The sequence below is a fragment of the Taurulus bubalis genome, assembly GCF_910589615.1.
Source record: "Taurulus bubalis genome assembly, chromosome: 14".
In the NCBI taxonomy this organism is placed as follows: Eukaryota; Metazoa; Chordata; class Actinopteri; order Perciformes; family Cottidae; genus Taurulus; species Taurulus bubalis.
The window spans coordinates 21,335,450-21,353,377 of NC_136602.1; the positions used below are offsets into that span (position 1 = coordinate 21,335,450).

Below are 17,928 nucleotides of genomic sequence, written 5' to 3' on the forward strand. Positions count from 1 at the left end.
CTCACTCTCTCTCTCCCTCTCTCTCTCCCTCCCTCCCTCTCTCTCTCCCTCCCTCTCTCTCTCCCTCCCTCCCCCTCTCCCCCTCTCCATCCCTCTCCCTCAGCCCGCCGGGGCTTGACCGACATGGTCGGCTACATCTCCAATCTCAATGGTGACTGCTGTAATGATTCAGCGAGGAACAGAGATGAGGTGGGATGTGTTGCTGCAGGGGGGACTCACCAGTCAGCCAGGGCCCATCGAGTCCTGATGAATCCCTTTCTGGACCACTTGCACTGCGGAACGGAGAGACTCAATTTAGCAATCGGGAGGGACAGTCAGCGTGAGAAAGATGAAACCGAGCAAGTCAAATGATGATTTCACATTTTTCAACACAGTCATGAACTATCAAGTTGACTTTCAGAAAATTATTTCTTGAAGTTAATTTACATGGGTTTTAATGAAATTAAACCTTCTGCACTTTTGGTTGTTGATGGATGGATACAGATGAACATGACTGATTAAAAAGTGACTGTGTAGGTTTTGGTGACATCTAGTGGTGTGGTTGCAGATTGCCGCTGACTGAATACCCCTCCCTTTACAAGACTGCAGATACCATGAGCGAGAACTACAGTGGCATCATTTAACGTAATGTAACACTGGAGTCAGGGTTTGCTATAATAATATTAATAAATTATACAAATTGTCAGTATTTGTGTTTTTGAGCTATGACATTCAGATACTTTAGTTAAAGTAAAAAAAAAAACACGGTTTAAAGATACTCCCTTCATTAAAAAAAATAAAAAGTACAGAAGTATTATTGGCAAAACATACTTTTATTATTATCAATATAATTATTAAATATGGTCATATATAATTATCAAAGGTAAACATACTTGTTGTAGCCAACGTTAGATACTCCAATGGTAATGATAACATCTTATAAGCTCTTCATATGTTTCTTTAGAAAATAAAAATCAGCAAAATAATAACTAAAGCGTTCAAATACATGTAGTGCAGTAAAAAGTACATTTCTCTCTGAAATCTTGTGAGAAAGGAAGTAGCATGAACTGGAATGGAAATACGGTTAAGTATAAGTATGCCAATACTGTACTTAAATTCAGTAGTAAATATATACTTAGTTACTTTCTTCCAGTGATTACATGTCCCCCCAAAAAAGGCTGAAAACCTGTTTATATGTTTTAATCCAGCTGACCTCAAATCACCTCGAGCACTTTTTTTCTGAAAACACTTCAAAAGGTAGTTGGTCTGATAAACTCTGCGGAGAAAAGTGATACGACTTCAACACAGAAGCCCTATAGGCGAAAGTCCCACAGCATAAACGGAGTTTATGTTTGATCAGATCCCACCAGCCTTCAGTTAATTATCTAATCACAAGTCCAAAGACCTCACTTTCTCTTTCTCTCTCAAACAGCACATGCTTGACCGTGAAGCCGGTTATTAAACGGGAGACAAATTGATGCTGCGAGTGTTCTCATTCTGAAAAGATAAATAAGTCTCTTTCCCCTCAGCCTGTCCATCTCGCTCCGATACTCCTAATGAGGAGTTAACTGCAGTGATGAATAAACTAATTATGGGCCAGGTCACATAATTACAAATTGACTAATTTTATTTTAAAAAAGAAAAAAGAAACTCTGAAATAAATTAAATGGCCTAAGAGGTATTTGATTGCACCTCACATCCTTCAATCTGCATTAGTGCAAGATTAACTGTATCAAATTGAATTACATTAGCATACTTGAATTAATCCATACGGCCTCGGCAGGATGTATGGGCCCAATTATAACTCGCTGTCCCAACATTGTGACTTTGAAAAGGAGCAAATGGAATTGTGTCGCACTCACTGCGCCATAACATATGAAAACATTTTTTTGAAAACTGAATCAGAATGTATTAGAATGTTTGTTTTTTACATACACTGTACCGAATGTGTTCGTTGATGTAAAGTTGAGGAAAAAAAGTCTAAAGAGTAGGAGGAGGATGAGGAGGGACGAGATGAAGAGTTGGTGTTGTGGGGGGCTGCTCTGACTGCAGCCGTTTAATCTCGATTTAATTTAAAGAGCCATTAACTACAATCGCGGCATTAAAATCCATCACTTTCCCTGACACCCGGCCCCAGATTGCCCCATTTCCTCCACGTATGACTGATTGACCCCCTGCTTCATCGCTTGCTTATAAAACACACACACGGGTAAAAAACACACGGACCGACCGGTCCGAGTTGAGCGAAACAAGCATCTAGGTATCGGTAAGTGAGGAGGAACCGTCTAGTTCACCCAATCTAAGTGCTTTTATTTTGTAATGGGGGTGCGGTTAAGATGATTATCTCATGCAATCAATCAAAGTGTAGCAGAAGAGAAGTCTCTCTCTCTCTATTGGCTGACACAATGACATCATGATTTGGTCGCCGCAGCTGATGTTGGGTAGTGGGGATGATGACAACAGATGCTGTCCAGCCCCATTTAAACTCCTGCTGAGACATCATCATCACCTCCACACACACACACACACACACACACACACACACACACACACACACACACACACACACACACACACACACACACACACACACACACACACACACACAAATGTTTTTCGCCATGCTCCGTCTCGTCATGACACGTAATCATATCACACGTCAGGGTTTGGTGGCTGTGAGGAGTCAGTGGCACAGGGAGGTGGACGAGATTTGGGGGGGGGTGGGTCAAAGGGCAACAGTAAAAGGTCATGAGGCTTTTGGGGCTGACATTGGGTGACCTCCCCGCAGGTCAGTGATGGCGTCCCCGCCCGTGGCAGTGATGAACGGCAGCTACACAGCGGGTCACATCCAGGGCGGTGTCTCTCTCTCTCTCACTCACTCAGACACACACACACACACAGGATGAGAAAGAGACAGACAGACAGGAAATAAGACAAAATATATAGACGAGATGGGGTGAAGAAGGATCGTTGGATTCACTGGGAACCAACTACATAAACCCCCCCCCAATTGTGACCAATGGAAGATTACGCTACGATAAAATGTCAGACGTGACACACACACACACACACACACACACACACACACACACACACACACACACACACACACACACACACACACACACACACACACACACACACACACCTCGTCCAAAACACCTTCCTGCCTGGCGTGTCCCGTTCGATTCTTTGACCTTTCTTATATTTCAGCTCAAAGTCCGACCCCCATAAATAACATTATGGCGGGGTGATGTTTGGAAGAGTGTGTGTGTGTGTGTGGTTTACACAAAGGCCCCGTGACAGAAATGCACTGTGAGTAATAAGTAATACACAGAAACGTTGATTGATTTGAGCTCCGGCAGACAGTCACATTTATCTTTATTCCATCAACCGGAGGGGGGGGAATAAAGAGAGGGCATATGGCTGGACAGCATGTGTGTGTGTGTTGGGAGAAAGATGTACCACCATGTCTGCTTCTGTCACTGCTCAGCATAACGCAAGAACGCCAAGTGTTCAACGATGGTGAATTCGAGGAGTCAGAAATAAATAAAAAGCATTGGATATAAAATTGGATGTTTCAGTTGTAAAAATCAATACGATGTACGAATACAGTGAAAAAAAAAAAGTAATTCATTCACGCTTTCATTTCGACATCATCACCCCCCCCCCTCCTTTTACAAGCTCCCGTGCCATCACCGCAGGTCCTGCCTGTCGCGGCGTGCGCCATCGGTGTCACAGGTGTCTTGTGCAGCAATAAACGCGGCGAACATTTTTACAAGCAATGCCCGCTTGAGTGACTTTCGTCTCCTGGACGCCACCAGGGCACCGCGTTCGTGGATCACGGGGGGGTGGATGGATGGATGGGGGTGTGTGTGTGTGTGTGTGTGTGTGTGTGTGTGTGTGTGTGTTCAAGTAATCGCGCTCCGTATCGGAGCTTAGGGCACTAAAAGGGTACGAGGAGTCAATGCTTTTATGGACGCGCTTCGTGGTGCCAAACAACAAACAAACTCATATGGATGTTGATCTACAGCCTGTTCGCCACTCCCTTCTCTCTCTCCTTTTTTTTTCATACCGGCTGCGTAAAACAATCAATAGCAAGGGCACATTAAGGTCTGGGTCGTATACTTTATTTATATTAGGCAATGACAAATCCTTATGATGCAATGGCTTTTGGAAGCATGTATTACCGAAGCCAAACAAATAAATATATTAACGCCCCCAACCAAGAGTGACGGTACAACGGGGGAAACGACAAACCGCAGAATCCATCACGCCGACCTTTCAGGAGAAATGTACCGACGATTTTGTCCACTTCCGTCTTATACAGCATTTCAATTAACGTCCCCGCGTCTCTCTCTCTCTCGCTCTCTCCCCCCCCTTCACTTACAACCGTAATTCAAGTGAAATTTAAGGAGGGGGCTGATGTTTTGCATATGGAGAGGGTTGTCGCTTAAATCAGAAGCAAAACCAGTGTGGGAGCAGAAGAGGGCCGCGAGCAGGAAGTGTGAAGGTCAGGTGCCTTCACCCAATATGTTCCTTACTGTGAAACTAAATACCACGTGTGCTTACGTGAGAAAGTACGAACCGGAGAAAAATATTTGCAAATGAATCGATAATTCATTTCTGGATGCAGCCCGTCTCTGCAGGTAGGACCAACCTTCCCACCGCGCACCACTCAATGCACAACATAACATTTGGTGCCTCTTTTATACGCCCGGCCCTCCCACCATGATGTCACCAGCAGCCCGCTCACTGACACTTTATTAACGAGGGGGACGGCGAAGGGAAGACACACAACACACAACAGTCTGCTGTCACTCTAACCTTCCTGGGAGGATTCGGTGTGACAAACTGGATGCATTTATTAAAAAAAGAAGAAAAAAAGAATCTCCCCTCTCTTTACGAGCACGAAAACAAAACACGACACCTGCCCTCGCTTTTGGCAGCTTTAAATAATCCGGTTGTGGTCATTTTTCACCGTTTGTTACGATATTGTGAGAAACCGAACCGGAGAGCGAGCAACTGGTTTCGGGACTCGTGTGTGTGTGGCGTTCTGTCCGGCCCAAGATCCTCTACCACCCCACCCCACCACCCACTCCTGGTGTAATAGGATTCCTCAAAGCTGCAGATGGATGGCAAATCTAGGCGGTTTCATCTACTAAAAGAGGGCATAAATCACAGGCGGAGGAAGCGGGGACGAGGCAGGGGTTATCACCAGTCTGCCTCCCTCATGAGAGCTTTGCATTAAAGCATTAGTGAAATTAATTCATCTTTCATAAGAGGTTTGAGCAGTATCTGTGATCTATGATAACAACCAATTTCTCACTACGGAGGGGTGGCGGAGGAGGGCGAGAGGGAGGGGAAGGGAAGGGGAAAAAAATAAAATACTCGGCGACCCTGATAGACTACACAAATCTGCTCTTTTTAAATGGGCTAACATTATCTGGAGTGCTGCTCTCCGAAGCATCATCCCAGATTCATATCCCGGCTGGGAAAGAGGCATAAATCACTGGGGCAAAACTTTTTCTCATCTGCCCCCCCCCCCCTCACACACACACACACACACACACACACACACACACACACACACACACACACACACCGTCCCCTTCCTACCTTCCCTCTACATCACTACCCTCATCCCTCTCACCGCCGTGTTTGTTTGGCGGTTTTCAACGCTCGTCCCACTAAAAACGCAAAAGAACAACGAGACTCACTGCAATCACTCCGATCGGCTTTTTGTTTTGTTTTGCCTCAATCAGTGTAATTGGTTTTAGATCATCTCCGGAACAGGAACGTGGGGAAACCTGAAGATGTATGTGTGTGTGTGTGTGTGTGTGTGTGTGTGTGTGTGTGTGTGTAGGGCGACTCAGGGTGGGGTGTCCTGGCAAGTGTGTGAAAGAGACGGAAATCGGGGGGAAGTGTGTGAAGGGGCCGTATCCATCTGTTTTGCATATATTTACGGAGGCGACCACCGGAGCATGGTTGACAGATGAGTGGGGAGTGCGGGGATGACACACGGGCGGCCGTGCTCTTTATTACTATATCAGCAAAGCTATGCTCGGTGCGCACACACACGCAGACGCACGCACACACACACACACACATATACACACACACACACACACACACACCGGAACCAGAAAACACGGCAGAGTGAGCCGGGGAATTGCTCCACGGGACACAGCGAGGGCCCCCTACCCTCTCCCCAGTTCTCGATTAGAATTTTTGTGACTGATTTGTCTCCAAATCAGGCATGTGTCAGCTGGGTTACCTCAAAACAGAAAGAAAGAAAAAAGAGATGCATAGAAAACAAAATTGTGTTATTTGTAAAATTATTGAAAAAGTAGGAGAACGAATATTTCAGATTCTGTTAAAAATGATTAACTAAAGTCTGACATTGCATCACAAAACAAATATCAGTGGCTCAGGTGTTTTATATGATTTCTTTTGCAATCTTATTTAGGGGGGAAATAAATCAAAACTCATTGGTTTGTGTCTGTGATTGATGACTTTTTCCAATTCAGCGGCTTTATTAAGCCTGCATGTGATGTAAAAGAGCTGTGTTCATTCCATCCGTCAGGCCAGCGTCCCGGCAGAGGGTTGCCGTGAGACGACAACACAACAACATCAGTCACGTCACCCACCTCGGGAAAGTAGTCCTGTGGAAACTTCTCCTTCTCCAGCGAGGGTGTGCTCTCCAGTGTCTCCGAGTAGGTCTCCTTCCCCACGACTTTCTTGAATTTCTTGGCTTCAAGTGGAAACGGAAAGAGAGAGGGGGAGGAGGAGGATGAGGAGGAGGAGTAGAAGGGGGGCAAAAGGGGAGACAGTTTATTGTTGCAAAACATGGCTGGTTCATTTTTTGGGAGACCCCCGTGTGTGAGGCTGACTCTCCTGCTGCAATTAAAAGCTCAACGAAAGCGGGAGCCACTTCGGCTTCCACAGACAACTGCACCACCTGCTGGTCAAAAAGAGGAATGACTGGGTTTTCAGCTGGAGAGGAGAGAGGTAACAACACGGGGAGGGGTGGGGACGAAATACATATGCCTGTCTCTGATCTCTCCTCTGGTCCTCTTCCTGTTCACGTTGCACAGTAAAGACAAACACCTTTGTGTCCGCCCTCTGTTGGTATTCCTGTATGAGCTGTGTGATTAAGTTTTATTCTAGTTGTTAGAAAGCAGCGTAGGAAAATGATACGTCACAGGAGGAAAAGCGACATGAGTGATGGCTGAGTTCCAACGGGGTGGGGCTCGAACAAAACGCACACAAAAATAATTAGTAGTTTCTGTAATTCTGACTTAAAAATCACATCTTTCAAGTACATGTGTGTACATGGTTGGTGGGTGGGGGTGTGTCCTGTCTCCTCAAGACCCCTACCCTGCCTTCGCCCTGTCCTTCACTGCAGGGCACCGGCTCTCTAATGCTGACTTGGGTCTAATATGAAGTGGCACTATCTATATCCCCTCCTTTAATTAGCGCATCCGCTGGACCTCAGGGCCCTCTGACACCGCAGCCTGATGAGACCGCCGTAACTGTCCAATAACCCGCCGCACACCATTACCGACGGGCCCGAAATCTTATGAATTAAATCCTAATATTAATAAGCATTACCATTCCCCCCCCTGCATCACCCTTTACATTATCCTCAAAGCCAATCTTAGCTACACTGGTTTTTGATGGAAATGGCCCGCGAATGGTTGTGTGTGACGTGCTGCGGGTGGAGGGGCGGGATGATTTCATTTCATTGTGATGTCTGTGTGATGTCAGTGTGTGGGTCTTGTGGGGGGGTCTTGGGGCACTCACCTTTGAAATCAAACTGGTGGATGTTTTTCAAAGACTCGTGGATGAAGTAGAAACTTCCGAGAGCCTGCGAGAGGGGGAAGGGAAGTGAGATTGAGAGAAACATTTTCCCATAAATTATACATTTTTTCAAGCTATTGATCCAGGATCAAGAATCATCACTTCTCCACATGAAGGGTGGAATATTTTTTTTAAATTTTTTTTTTTTAATTCCCAACTTGCTTAAGAGCAACAATTGCTCCCATTATTTCTCCATTTCCAAGATGCTCGTCACCTCTTCACCATGTTGCGCGTGTGCGAAGGATCGATCTCCATTGGGAGGAAGCTCGACTAATGAACAGGTCTGAAAAGGAGAGCGCCTTGCTCACAGGGGGAAGCCACGAACACTACACACCGCTGACTACACAACAACAACAACAACAACAGGTGCTCCCGGTACAGTACAGCCCGCCCCCTTTACCCCATTCTCTTCTGATGTGGCGCGTCAACAATTCCAGCTCTCAAAAGGACATATTCAGATGAACGACGGAAGATCGACTTCAATGGGCTTAAAATCTTAATTTTCCCCCGCGGACAATCGGGAACTTTCCCAGTCGGTGGACGAGCCAATCAAAGTTTGTGGGAAGGAGCAAGAGGGGGGGATTTGATGCGGTTCACAGTCCGCTACACTGCTTTCTGTCGCCCTCTTTACACTCGGTGGGGGCGGAAGCAAAGCTCAAAGCTCAATCCCCTGTGTCTTTGAGATAGCGGCCTTCTGGAAGAGAGAGAGAGAGAGAGAGAGAGAGAGAGAGAGAGAGAGAGAGAGAGAGAGAGAGAGAGAGAGAGAGAGAGAGAGAGAGAGAGCTGAGCAACTTTGAGTATAAAGACCAAATAAAAAACACGAGAGAGGAAAAAAAAAAAAAAAAAAACGTTGTGCGACAGAGATGGAGGGAACACAGTGCAGTTGGGAGGCGAGACTCAGGTACATTAATAGAAAGGAGGAGTGACGGAGCGGGCTTAGAGGGGTGTGATCAGAAAAAGGAGGAGACACCCGGAGAAGAAAAGCTTCTGGGCACCAAGGAGGATTTAGTCTGAAGGGTTTTTCCTGTGTTTTCCCCTATTGAGGCCAGACGCCTCTCTTCGTCGGTTCCCCCCAACACCCATCCATCCATCCACCCCCCCACACCCCCCACCCCCTGCATTATTTATGAGCACCGGCACATCTTGAGATTAAACATTTGCTGATTTGTCAAAAGCACAAACATGAGGTCCTGCCCATCTCCTTGACACATAAGTCCAGCCGACGGGGGGGACACTGTCGCACATTTAATTGATGAGAACAGCGGCTGGTGACCCGAGCCCCCCTGCAGCGCATCCACCCTCCACCCCCACTTTCTCCTGCTCTGACGGAGGGAGGCGGTGGCGGGGACGGTGTTGGGCGAAATGCATGGACTCAAGGTCACAAGCTCCCCAACACGAGAGGACGGCTTCCAGGAAGCCTCCCCCCTCCCCACCACCACCCTGACACTTAGCTGCCGCGCTCGCTTGTCTTTATGTTCTCTTTCACCTTAAAGTGCCGACAACAGACCCAGAGACAGAGATGGATAGGAGAGCAGGCAGCACAAGAGTTTGTGTGTGTGTGTGTGTGTGTGTGTGTGTGTGTGTGTGTGTGTGTGTGTGTGTGTGTGTGTGTGTGTGTGGAGGGGGTGTGGGGGGCATGCTATTTGTCAAAGCGGTGCCACCTTTGCTAGCTGCTGCTGTTTGTGTAAATATTTCAGAGGGCAGTCAAGTGAAATATGACATGGGGAATTATGGATAGAAAGGGATATGTTTCATCAGTCTATTGGAAATTAAATAGCCGGATTCCTCTGGAGACTGCTGCTACGGAAACAATAAGCGGATCAGTTGTTGATGGACTGAAAATAAATTGACAAAAAAATAAACAAATTATAATAACTGATAGACAGTAATATTTCTTAATGTCCTGATAGTGTAGAATTTCAGATTGAATATTTTTGAAAAAGACAAAGCAAGAGATTTCATCTCGAGCTTTGGGAAATAAGGATGGGTTTAATTTCCGAACAGAATGATCAGGAAAGACATCAGTTACCGGCAAAATCTGTCCTTAACCTTGATTAATGGCCGCTTCAACAACTGCTATCTGCAGGGGAAAAAATTACAATAAAGAACTTTAGAAATAAATGATGAAACCTTCCACTTCAACAGTCTCTCTTGCAGAGTAAGGCCGCATCCCTCTGCAGGACCCCAAATCCCATATTAAAATGAAGCCAAACTAATCGGCCTGAATCAATTCTCAAATAAAATGATAAACGACGACGCTTAAGTGGCTCTCCGTGTAATCGCGGAAAATCTACTTAACCCCCCCCAACCTGATAAATATTTATTTGACACCGGGGTTAGGAACCTGGCGGCTGCGGTGGCTCGCTCCTCTCCTCTGCCTCCCTCCTGCACTCTTCATGAAGAAGCTATTATATTAGCTGGGTGCAATTAATCCATTTGTCTCCTGACATGACAGCCTCAAAATATTCATTAGGGCCGGACTGCGCTGACAGGCCGCGCTTATCTTTTACCAGCGGTTTTACAATGGCCCGTGTCAAACGTATGTTTGTCACGTCCCTCTTTATTGATTAGCTGCCAGATTCACTTGAAATAATTAAAAGTATATTTTACATATTTATAAACCCCCGCTGCCACGGCGGCTACTTAATTTTCCATTAGTAAAATGCAGTCTATTAAGTGCACCGTGAAGGCCGCGGTGGGGGGGGGGGGGTGAGTAATCACCATAATTGTAGACAGAAAGACAATAACCGCGCCATAAATAGCCAGGGTTTTATGACTCGCTCTGGCAATGCCATCTCTTATCGCGGGTCGTATTGGCTACGCCACTCACAGATAAGGTGTGTGTGTAGTTGACATTTCCACAAACAAAAACCAGCAGGTACGTGCTGAACAAGTCCCAATAGACTGGCTGCTAGGAAGGGGGGGGGGAGAGAGAGATAAGAGACTTGAGAGCTGCAGTACATAGCCGTGCATACTTTGCTCCGCTGAATGCTTTATCGATACCGAGGGCTGCAAAAATGAGTTCCGGCCGACGGGGGGAATCGGGAATCCTGTGACCTCCGCATGGATTTTCTGCGGTTTAATGTGAAAAATGAGCCATAAAGCAAACATAAAAGTAATCATTTTTCCTCCAAGGTCTCACCTCCAATCTGTGCTGAGGGAGAGTGGTCCAGTCCCGGGAGAGCTAACACCACGCACACTCCGGGTGTCATCGCGGTGTCGCTGTACAACTTCCGAGGGTAATGTTCTGCTGTACTCGCGAGGGCTCTTAACAGGGAAATAGATGCTACGCTCGTAAAGCCCTTTAGCAAGGGGCAGTTTACTCAAAATATGGGAACCGTCGCTGGACATGATTGTTTTCATTAGGATGTCCCTCCTTTTTTGGGTTAACTGAGGCCCCGGTAGTGAGGTTTTTGGAGTATTCTTTTAAACCATTGTTAACGGCAGGGTGGGTAATCTTGAGAAACAAGAAGAAGTATGCTAGATTTTAAAAAAAGAGCACATTGTTCCCAACTTGTCTTGTCTAGCTTGCCACGCTGGCTCCAAAAGTCGCCAAAGCTAGCAAGAAAGTCCGCAACTTCAGTAAAATCGTATTAATGGGGCGGGGGGGGCCCATATTAATATGATTTTACTGGGAACACTGGCAGTAAAAGACAGGTAACACAAGTAAACCTAGATTTTCAACAACTTTGATTTGATTAGTATAGCACTCCATTAGTCTACAACCTTTTTGATCGTGTTCCCCTTTAAGTAATGTTTTTTTTTTTTATTCAAGATCTCAGAAATGAACACGGCCTCGTTATTATCAGGAAGGATGGCCAAAACTACGAGAACATGACGGGCTGTAATAAAACAGGAAATAACTGTTAACGACACTTCCCTTAAAGTGATACAGCACCTGCGGCGTGATCAGGGTTATCTCAGTGGCCACCTCAGAGAAATATCTCCTGAGGGGGTTCCCGTGGCATTTCGCTCTTTGGACAGCAGAGACTAAATGGGCTGTTTTCCAGTTTATATCTCATTGCTCAGAAGTCCCTGGAGTCCCCTCATCTTTTAAATCCAGAGTGATCCGCATAAACCTGCACGTGGAAACATCGCCACAGAAACCCACGGAAGTGCGCACGAACACCCCCCCCCCGAGCACGGTCGGTCGGTCTTATCGGAAAGGTCAATCAGATGTGCTGTCATGAAGAAATGGTGTTGCGATATATCAGGAACGCATGTTATGTCAAAACGGCTTAGAAGAGGAGGCAGAGACATAAGCTCTGACTAATAGCTACATAATATCCTCATTAGTCACCGAGGACCAGCATTCATACACGGCTGCGTTCTTGACGTACTCCAATACAAAGCGCGGCGGGGTCGGCAGACAATAGAGCAGCATGCTGTGCGCTCCGACGCCAACCGGTTGGAAGAATCCACGTATTTGTTTTCTTCGGCATGAGCCCTCCGTGTCAGCGTGGGACCTATTGACATGCAGGATCTGGGGGGCTATAAAGAGCACCTTTGCGGTAGAACCTCTCCTCACGAAATGCAGTGAGCAGCCATAGTGTTTTCTACCCCTCCTGAGCCCACCGCCCACACCCTGACTGCCATATGCGTTTGCCAAGGCCCTCTCCCACTGCCATTGATTGAGTATTCAGAGTATTGAGCCACAGTGTCTATTATTCATCGGGTGCCTTGGAAGCCCTGACTGGATACACAGACAAAACTCTCATTAAAACTTCCTCTGTCACTTCCTGTGATTTGAAAGCGGCCCGAGTGCCGGAGCCATCCGTCACGTCCTGAAGGAGCCCTTGTCTCGGGGGAGGGGGTCTTGGAGGGAGGGAAGGAATTAAACAGTTCAAAGATATACCGATAGGAAACATGTTAATGTACATTTACTTATTTATTTCACAGTAATTAAGATTTAAATTGAGCTTACTCTCCTTCATGCTCTTCCTCTGTCCCAAATGAGCAAACCTTGCTAGGAAATTAGTTTACACGGCAAACCAGGACCAGTATTGATCCTTTAGGATTGAAAAAGGAATGACAGCTTCAGACCACCTGAGCCTCAGTGTGTATTATGGCCAAGGCAGATCATCAAAGCACGGCTCGCTATCCTGAAATGTTGTGACAATGTTGGCATCGGAGATGTACGCTCACAAAAACAACAAGACTTAAGAGTTTACTGCAATGCTTGCAGCTCTGCAAGGCTGTAATGGTAATTGTACAGAATAATAAATGGAAATTAAATTAGCAAGATTAACCAAAAGTAGACAAATTCCGATTTTGACAGGATGATGAATGGGGCAAAATAAAAAAAACAGGAGATCGCCAAATATGAATGTCTGCATAAAAATATGTCAACCCGCTGGTGGCGCTAGAGGAAAACTCATCATTAGGATTCATCTTCTGCGGACCGTGAATTTCTCCACCAAACGTGCTGCCTAATCCATCTTGTAGATGTCGGGATATATTTCTATGAATCAGTCAAAATGTCTGATTTTAGACATTAGGATTCAACTTCTGGGGACCATGGATGTCTGTTCAGAATATCACAGCAATCCATCCATTGAGATGTTTCACAAAAAAATACAAACTTCATAGTGGCACTATATAAAAAAAAGGTACAGGATTCAGCCTCTGGGGGGCCATGAAAGTCTGCATGGCAATCCACCCAACGGTTGTTCAAATATGGAGCGACCGACCGGCCGACATTGCCAGAATCAGGAACCGTTGTATTTGCTGCATTTCCCAAATCCCACCTCCATTCATTGATCTATTTCAAGTGAACCCCCCACGGCTGTGTGGATCAGTTACGATACCTGTATTTCAGCTCTGTAGACCGCGCTTCCGGGCTTCCACTTCATTATTCTAAAGTGTCCCAGAATGCAGAGCGACATGCGCTCATGATTGATCTCAAAACCACTGATGTTATTTTCTTTTGAAGAAAACATTATGGATGGGTCTAAACAAGGCATAATTGGCCAAAGCCACGGCAGCGGCTGACCTGCCAACAATCCAGACCCACTCCCAAGGTTGGCTGCCTCCCTGGGAAATATTGTGCATTAATTTCATTTAGTCTCCCCTCCAACATTCAATGGTAGGACTTAATTAAATTGCTTGTCCATTGTGTTCATCCACTTACAAAGTTAATGATATTGTGCCGGGGAATTAAAGAGCGTTTTATAAAGCGCACGGGATGGGAGCTGGCAGGCACTACATTGCCCAGTTGAACCCTGTCAGTCGGCGGGCTTCTGGACCCCCTAATTAGCGGTGAAATGGATGCTTCCATCTGCCAATTTCCTGCCATGCTCATCAGTCGTGCAGTCGCTCCTCTAACCTGCCCGGCAGAAGGGTCTAAAGCAATAAAACCATCACAGCAATGACATTCAACAAAAAAAGAAAAGTGAATACGTGTATACATGATATGACTCAGACTTTAAAAGAAGCTTCTTTATAATGCCTGGGCTTTTTTTCTTCTTCTTTTTTTGCTTTAAACCACAGCATTGGCTTCTTCAGCATAATCCAGATGGAAGAGTTTGATAACTTTGTTAAAAATGTTGGATATATACAGTAACAGCACCTCGTTTCTATTTTCAGAGAGAGGAGTGGTTTGAATAAATGTCTTCTGATAAAGCAATAAGACAGAGATGTGGTGGGGGCATACTTTGATGTAATGCTTATAGGTATGAACTCCAGTCATAATTAAAGGATAACATTCATTTCAATGCATAATTTCTGCACAGTCCCAGATTTGCAGCGAAGCAGCAGCGTCCTGTCTAGAATGATTAATACTCATATGTATTCCAGCTGCGTATTTACTAACACCATGTTGCTACTTCAGCAGCTTTTAACGAGGACATACAAATCAGAGGAGCAAAGTAAATGAGATTACACCTGTGGGGCCGGTGCCGCTGTTGACCTCTTAAGGAGGCTGGGCCAAATGTCCTTCGCATGGCAGTCTGTAAATTCACAGTGAAAACCAAAGCCACGTTGACTATGGTTTTCTTGCAGCTTGACCCAGGTGCAACTGCAGGCTCAAAAACGTAAAAGCAGCGAAAGATGATGTCATCAGGGTTTCCCCTGATTGGGCGTGAGACTTAAAAAAAGTAAAATAAATCAGATATGTGGGGTTTAAAAGGCATTTACGAAGCAGGGAGGCTCAAATGAATGGCCCTTTTTTTATTGCATTATCGGCTGTGTAGGTTCCAGTTTCTGGAGTCTGACCAACACGAAAGACAAAATGCCGAAAATATCTCGGCCTCTGCTGGCGTTTCAGTTATAAAATCCAACTTTATGGAAAAGCAATCCCACATTACCCGGGTACCTCTTTTAACCTCCACTCGAGGTTAAAAGAGGTACCTAACCCTAACCCTTTGTTTAAATTACGTAAATGCACAGTGGCAAAGCCACAGATGTTTCTGTAATGAACAGTTCAATAAAATTATTTCAAGTTTCTTTTATTATTCTTTTATTTAATTCTAACAAATAGGCCCAGCCAATGGGAAAGAACATTTTACACTAAATGTATCTAATATTGTGTTGGTCATATTTAAATCATTCATTATGTTTTGTTGGGGAAAAGAGAGGATAAAATGAATATCATTTTTTTTTTAATCGTATATTACATTGCAATTGCAATATTGGGGGAGGGGGAAAATCGCAATTAGATTATTTTCCCAAATCGTTCAGCCCTAACCTCGAGCCAATTTCTTATCCTGAGATCCTGCAGGAAAAGTCTTCCCTTTGTGAAAATATAAATTTGTATCATTTCTATATTGCACCGACTGGAATCAGGCTGGTATCTAAGTGCACCCGTCAACCTGTTACACTTGATGATGATGATGATGATGATGATGATGATGATTGTTGTTCTCAGGAACCGAAAACTTATTATTATTTTTAAACCATTTCTTTATTTAATTTACAAAACAATTACTGTTGTACAAACAATGTGATATAAAATAATATACGGTGCTAAAAGACTCGGAACATCTTTAACAAGATGCAGTTTCCTGATGCCACCTCATTTTAACGCGGAGATACTTAAGATTACATCTCCAAAGACTCAAGGGGTCATCGGGACCTTATCTGTGTTTTAACTTAGTTACAGAGAGTCAGAGAGTACTCTGCGCTGCCTCTTGCTCTGGTGAACCGCTGTTGACGAGAGCATGCAGAGCCCTTTAAGGTCACGCAGCGCCACAATTGACACACAGCTGTGGTCGGGTTGTTCTGGAACTTCATAATGAAGCTCGGGTCAAAACGCTGTAGCGGTGCACAATTTAATCAGGACACCAGGACTAAAACAGGATGTAACATTCATCCAATGACAAGCAGCGAAGAGCAATATGTGGGGCAATTATGGTTCGGAAGGGACATTTTACAATGTCTGTCCCTGCTAACAAGGTCAACTTTCCTGGCCTAAGTGTATCAGACATCTACAATTGGGCCTGAAAAGACCTCCTTCTGTCTTCACAGGAAAATAATCTTTTGAAAGCAATCTCCAAATAAACCGTTGATCCCGGAGAACAGCACGCTAAATGGCCACTTTCTTTAAACAACTGCGCTGTCTAGGCTCGGAAAAATCATCGGTTTAAAAGGGGATATGAGGATGATGAATATTTGCCTTATTAGATTGCTCCCAGAGATGAAAAATCAAAGTCTGAACAATTGAGGTATCCATTAGTAATTAAAGTGACATTACCTCCGCTCCATTTTCTCGGGCCTCTGCCTAGTTGCCAGTGCCATTATTCAATTGTTTCGGATGCTGGGGGATAAAATGCCCTTAATATACTTACGCTCATTAATGTAAATCATATTTGGCTATGGATGTCCAATAATCAAAAAGAATATTTCAACTTGTAATTCCCCGTCTGTAAAAAGTATTCCCATTAGGGGAAGAGGCCCATGCAAATGACAGGTCTTTGAGCTCATTGATTTATTTTTTTTCTTCATCTATACATTTTGAAAAGGCCTGCTAATCTTGTCATGGACTGTTCATCAATCTATATTATTATCTGATTTAATATTGCGCCCATTCACGTGGCCTTATTTGTGAAGAAATTGATTGAATTAGGATCATACGTTGGGGGAATGGGAGCAATATAATTTTAACCGTGGTTGAATGAAGACTGTAAAGAAGTTTTAAAAGTTTTTATATATACTGGATATATATATTGGCTGAATGCACGACTTGTTTACTTGCCTTCATTGAGCATTTGTAGAGAAGCACATGTGCACGTACACTTGTCAACATCTGGGGTGAAGTGATGCAACTTTCCATGTCAAATAATCAGTATTGAGCAAACTCAACTCTCCCTAAGGACGTCAGCTGTCAGAGCGCCGTTGTCAGCCAGAAAAGTAATCAGTCTGCTTCAGTCCGAAGGGCCGCTTTGACCCCCCCATCCCCTCCCGCACTGCCCGCGGGCCGCTCACGCAGCCTTGTAATGACGAAGTGGCATCCTTGGCCGTCCGGTGAGATACAGCTCCATCGCAGTGTCCCGTAGAGAGATATATTAGTCTGCTACATCTTACTGGCATTACTTTGTCACTTGTGGGAAGAATTCATCAGGAAGGCACTCATTTCTCTGTATCAAGAGCCCTTCCTCCACCCTTAGCGCAAACACAACTCTTCCTAAATGAAGGCAACATCGTCTAGATCATGAGCCATCTCGTGAAACATCTATAATATATGACGGCATCCGTGGCGTGGGGACAATCGATGGCAGTCTCCGGTATCTCTTCGGGGCCCGGAGCGGTCCTCGGAAGATCACCCCATCAGAAGAGAGGAGGTTCAGATTTGAGGTTGCGTTCAGAAAAATATTCCCCCCCACCCCACCCCTCTGCTGGAAAAAAAGACATAAGCAGCTTTCTGTCTGTGTTCTGTCTGGGTATGAGCAGAGGCGTTCTCGGAGCACAACAGTGACTACAGGACCGTGAAGCTTTAGAGGAGTCTGCAAAAACACGCGCAGCGGCTCGTCTCAGGCTAAGACGCCCGTCCGGTGGCTCTTTGTGGCCTTTCTTTGTCTTTATGTAAAAACGATGCTCGCCAATGATGTGTTATGTAAAATTCCCAGAGGCTTGATTTAAATGGTTGGATAT

At 45.1% G+C, this 17,928-nt stretch overlaps 1 protein-coding gene across 1 annotated transcript in view; it reads right to left on the reverse strand.

Annotated features, from left to right (window-relative positions):
* inpp5a (inositol polyphosphate-5-phosphatase A) overlaps positions 1 to 17,928 on the reverse strand; it is a gene marked incomplete at its 5' end in the record, with an annotated part of 140,558 nt that overhangs the window by 50,796 nt on the left and 71,834 nt on the right. The window contains 3 exons of the mRNA XM_079229968.1: positions 220 to 272; positions 6,630 to 6,733; positions 7,786 to 7,849. Coding sequence (XP_079086094.1) covers positions 220 to 272; positions 6,630 to 6,733; positions 7,786 to 7,849 — 221 coding nt within the window. The remainder of the gene's footprint in view (positions 1 to 219; positions 273 to 6,629; positions 6,734 to 7,785; positions 7,850 to 17,928) is intronic.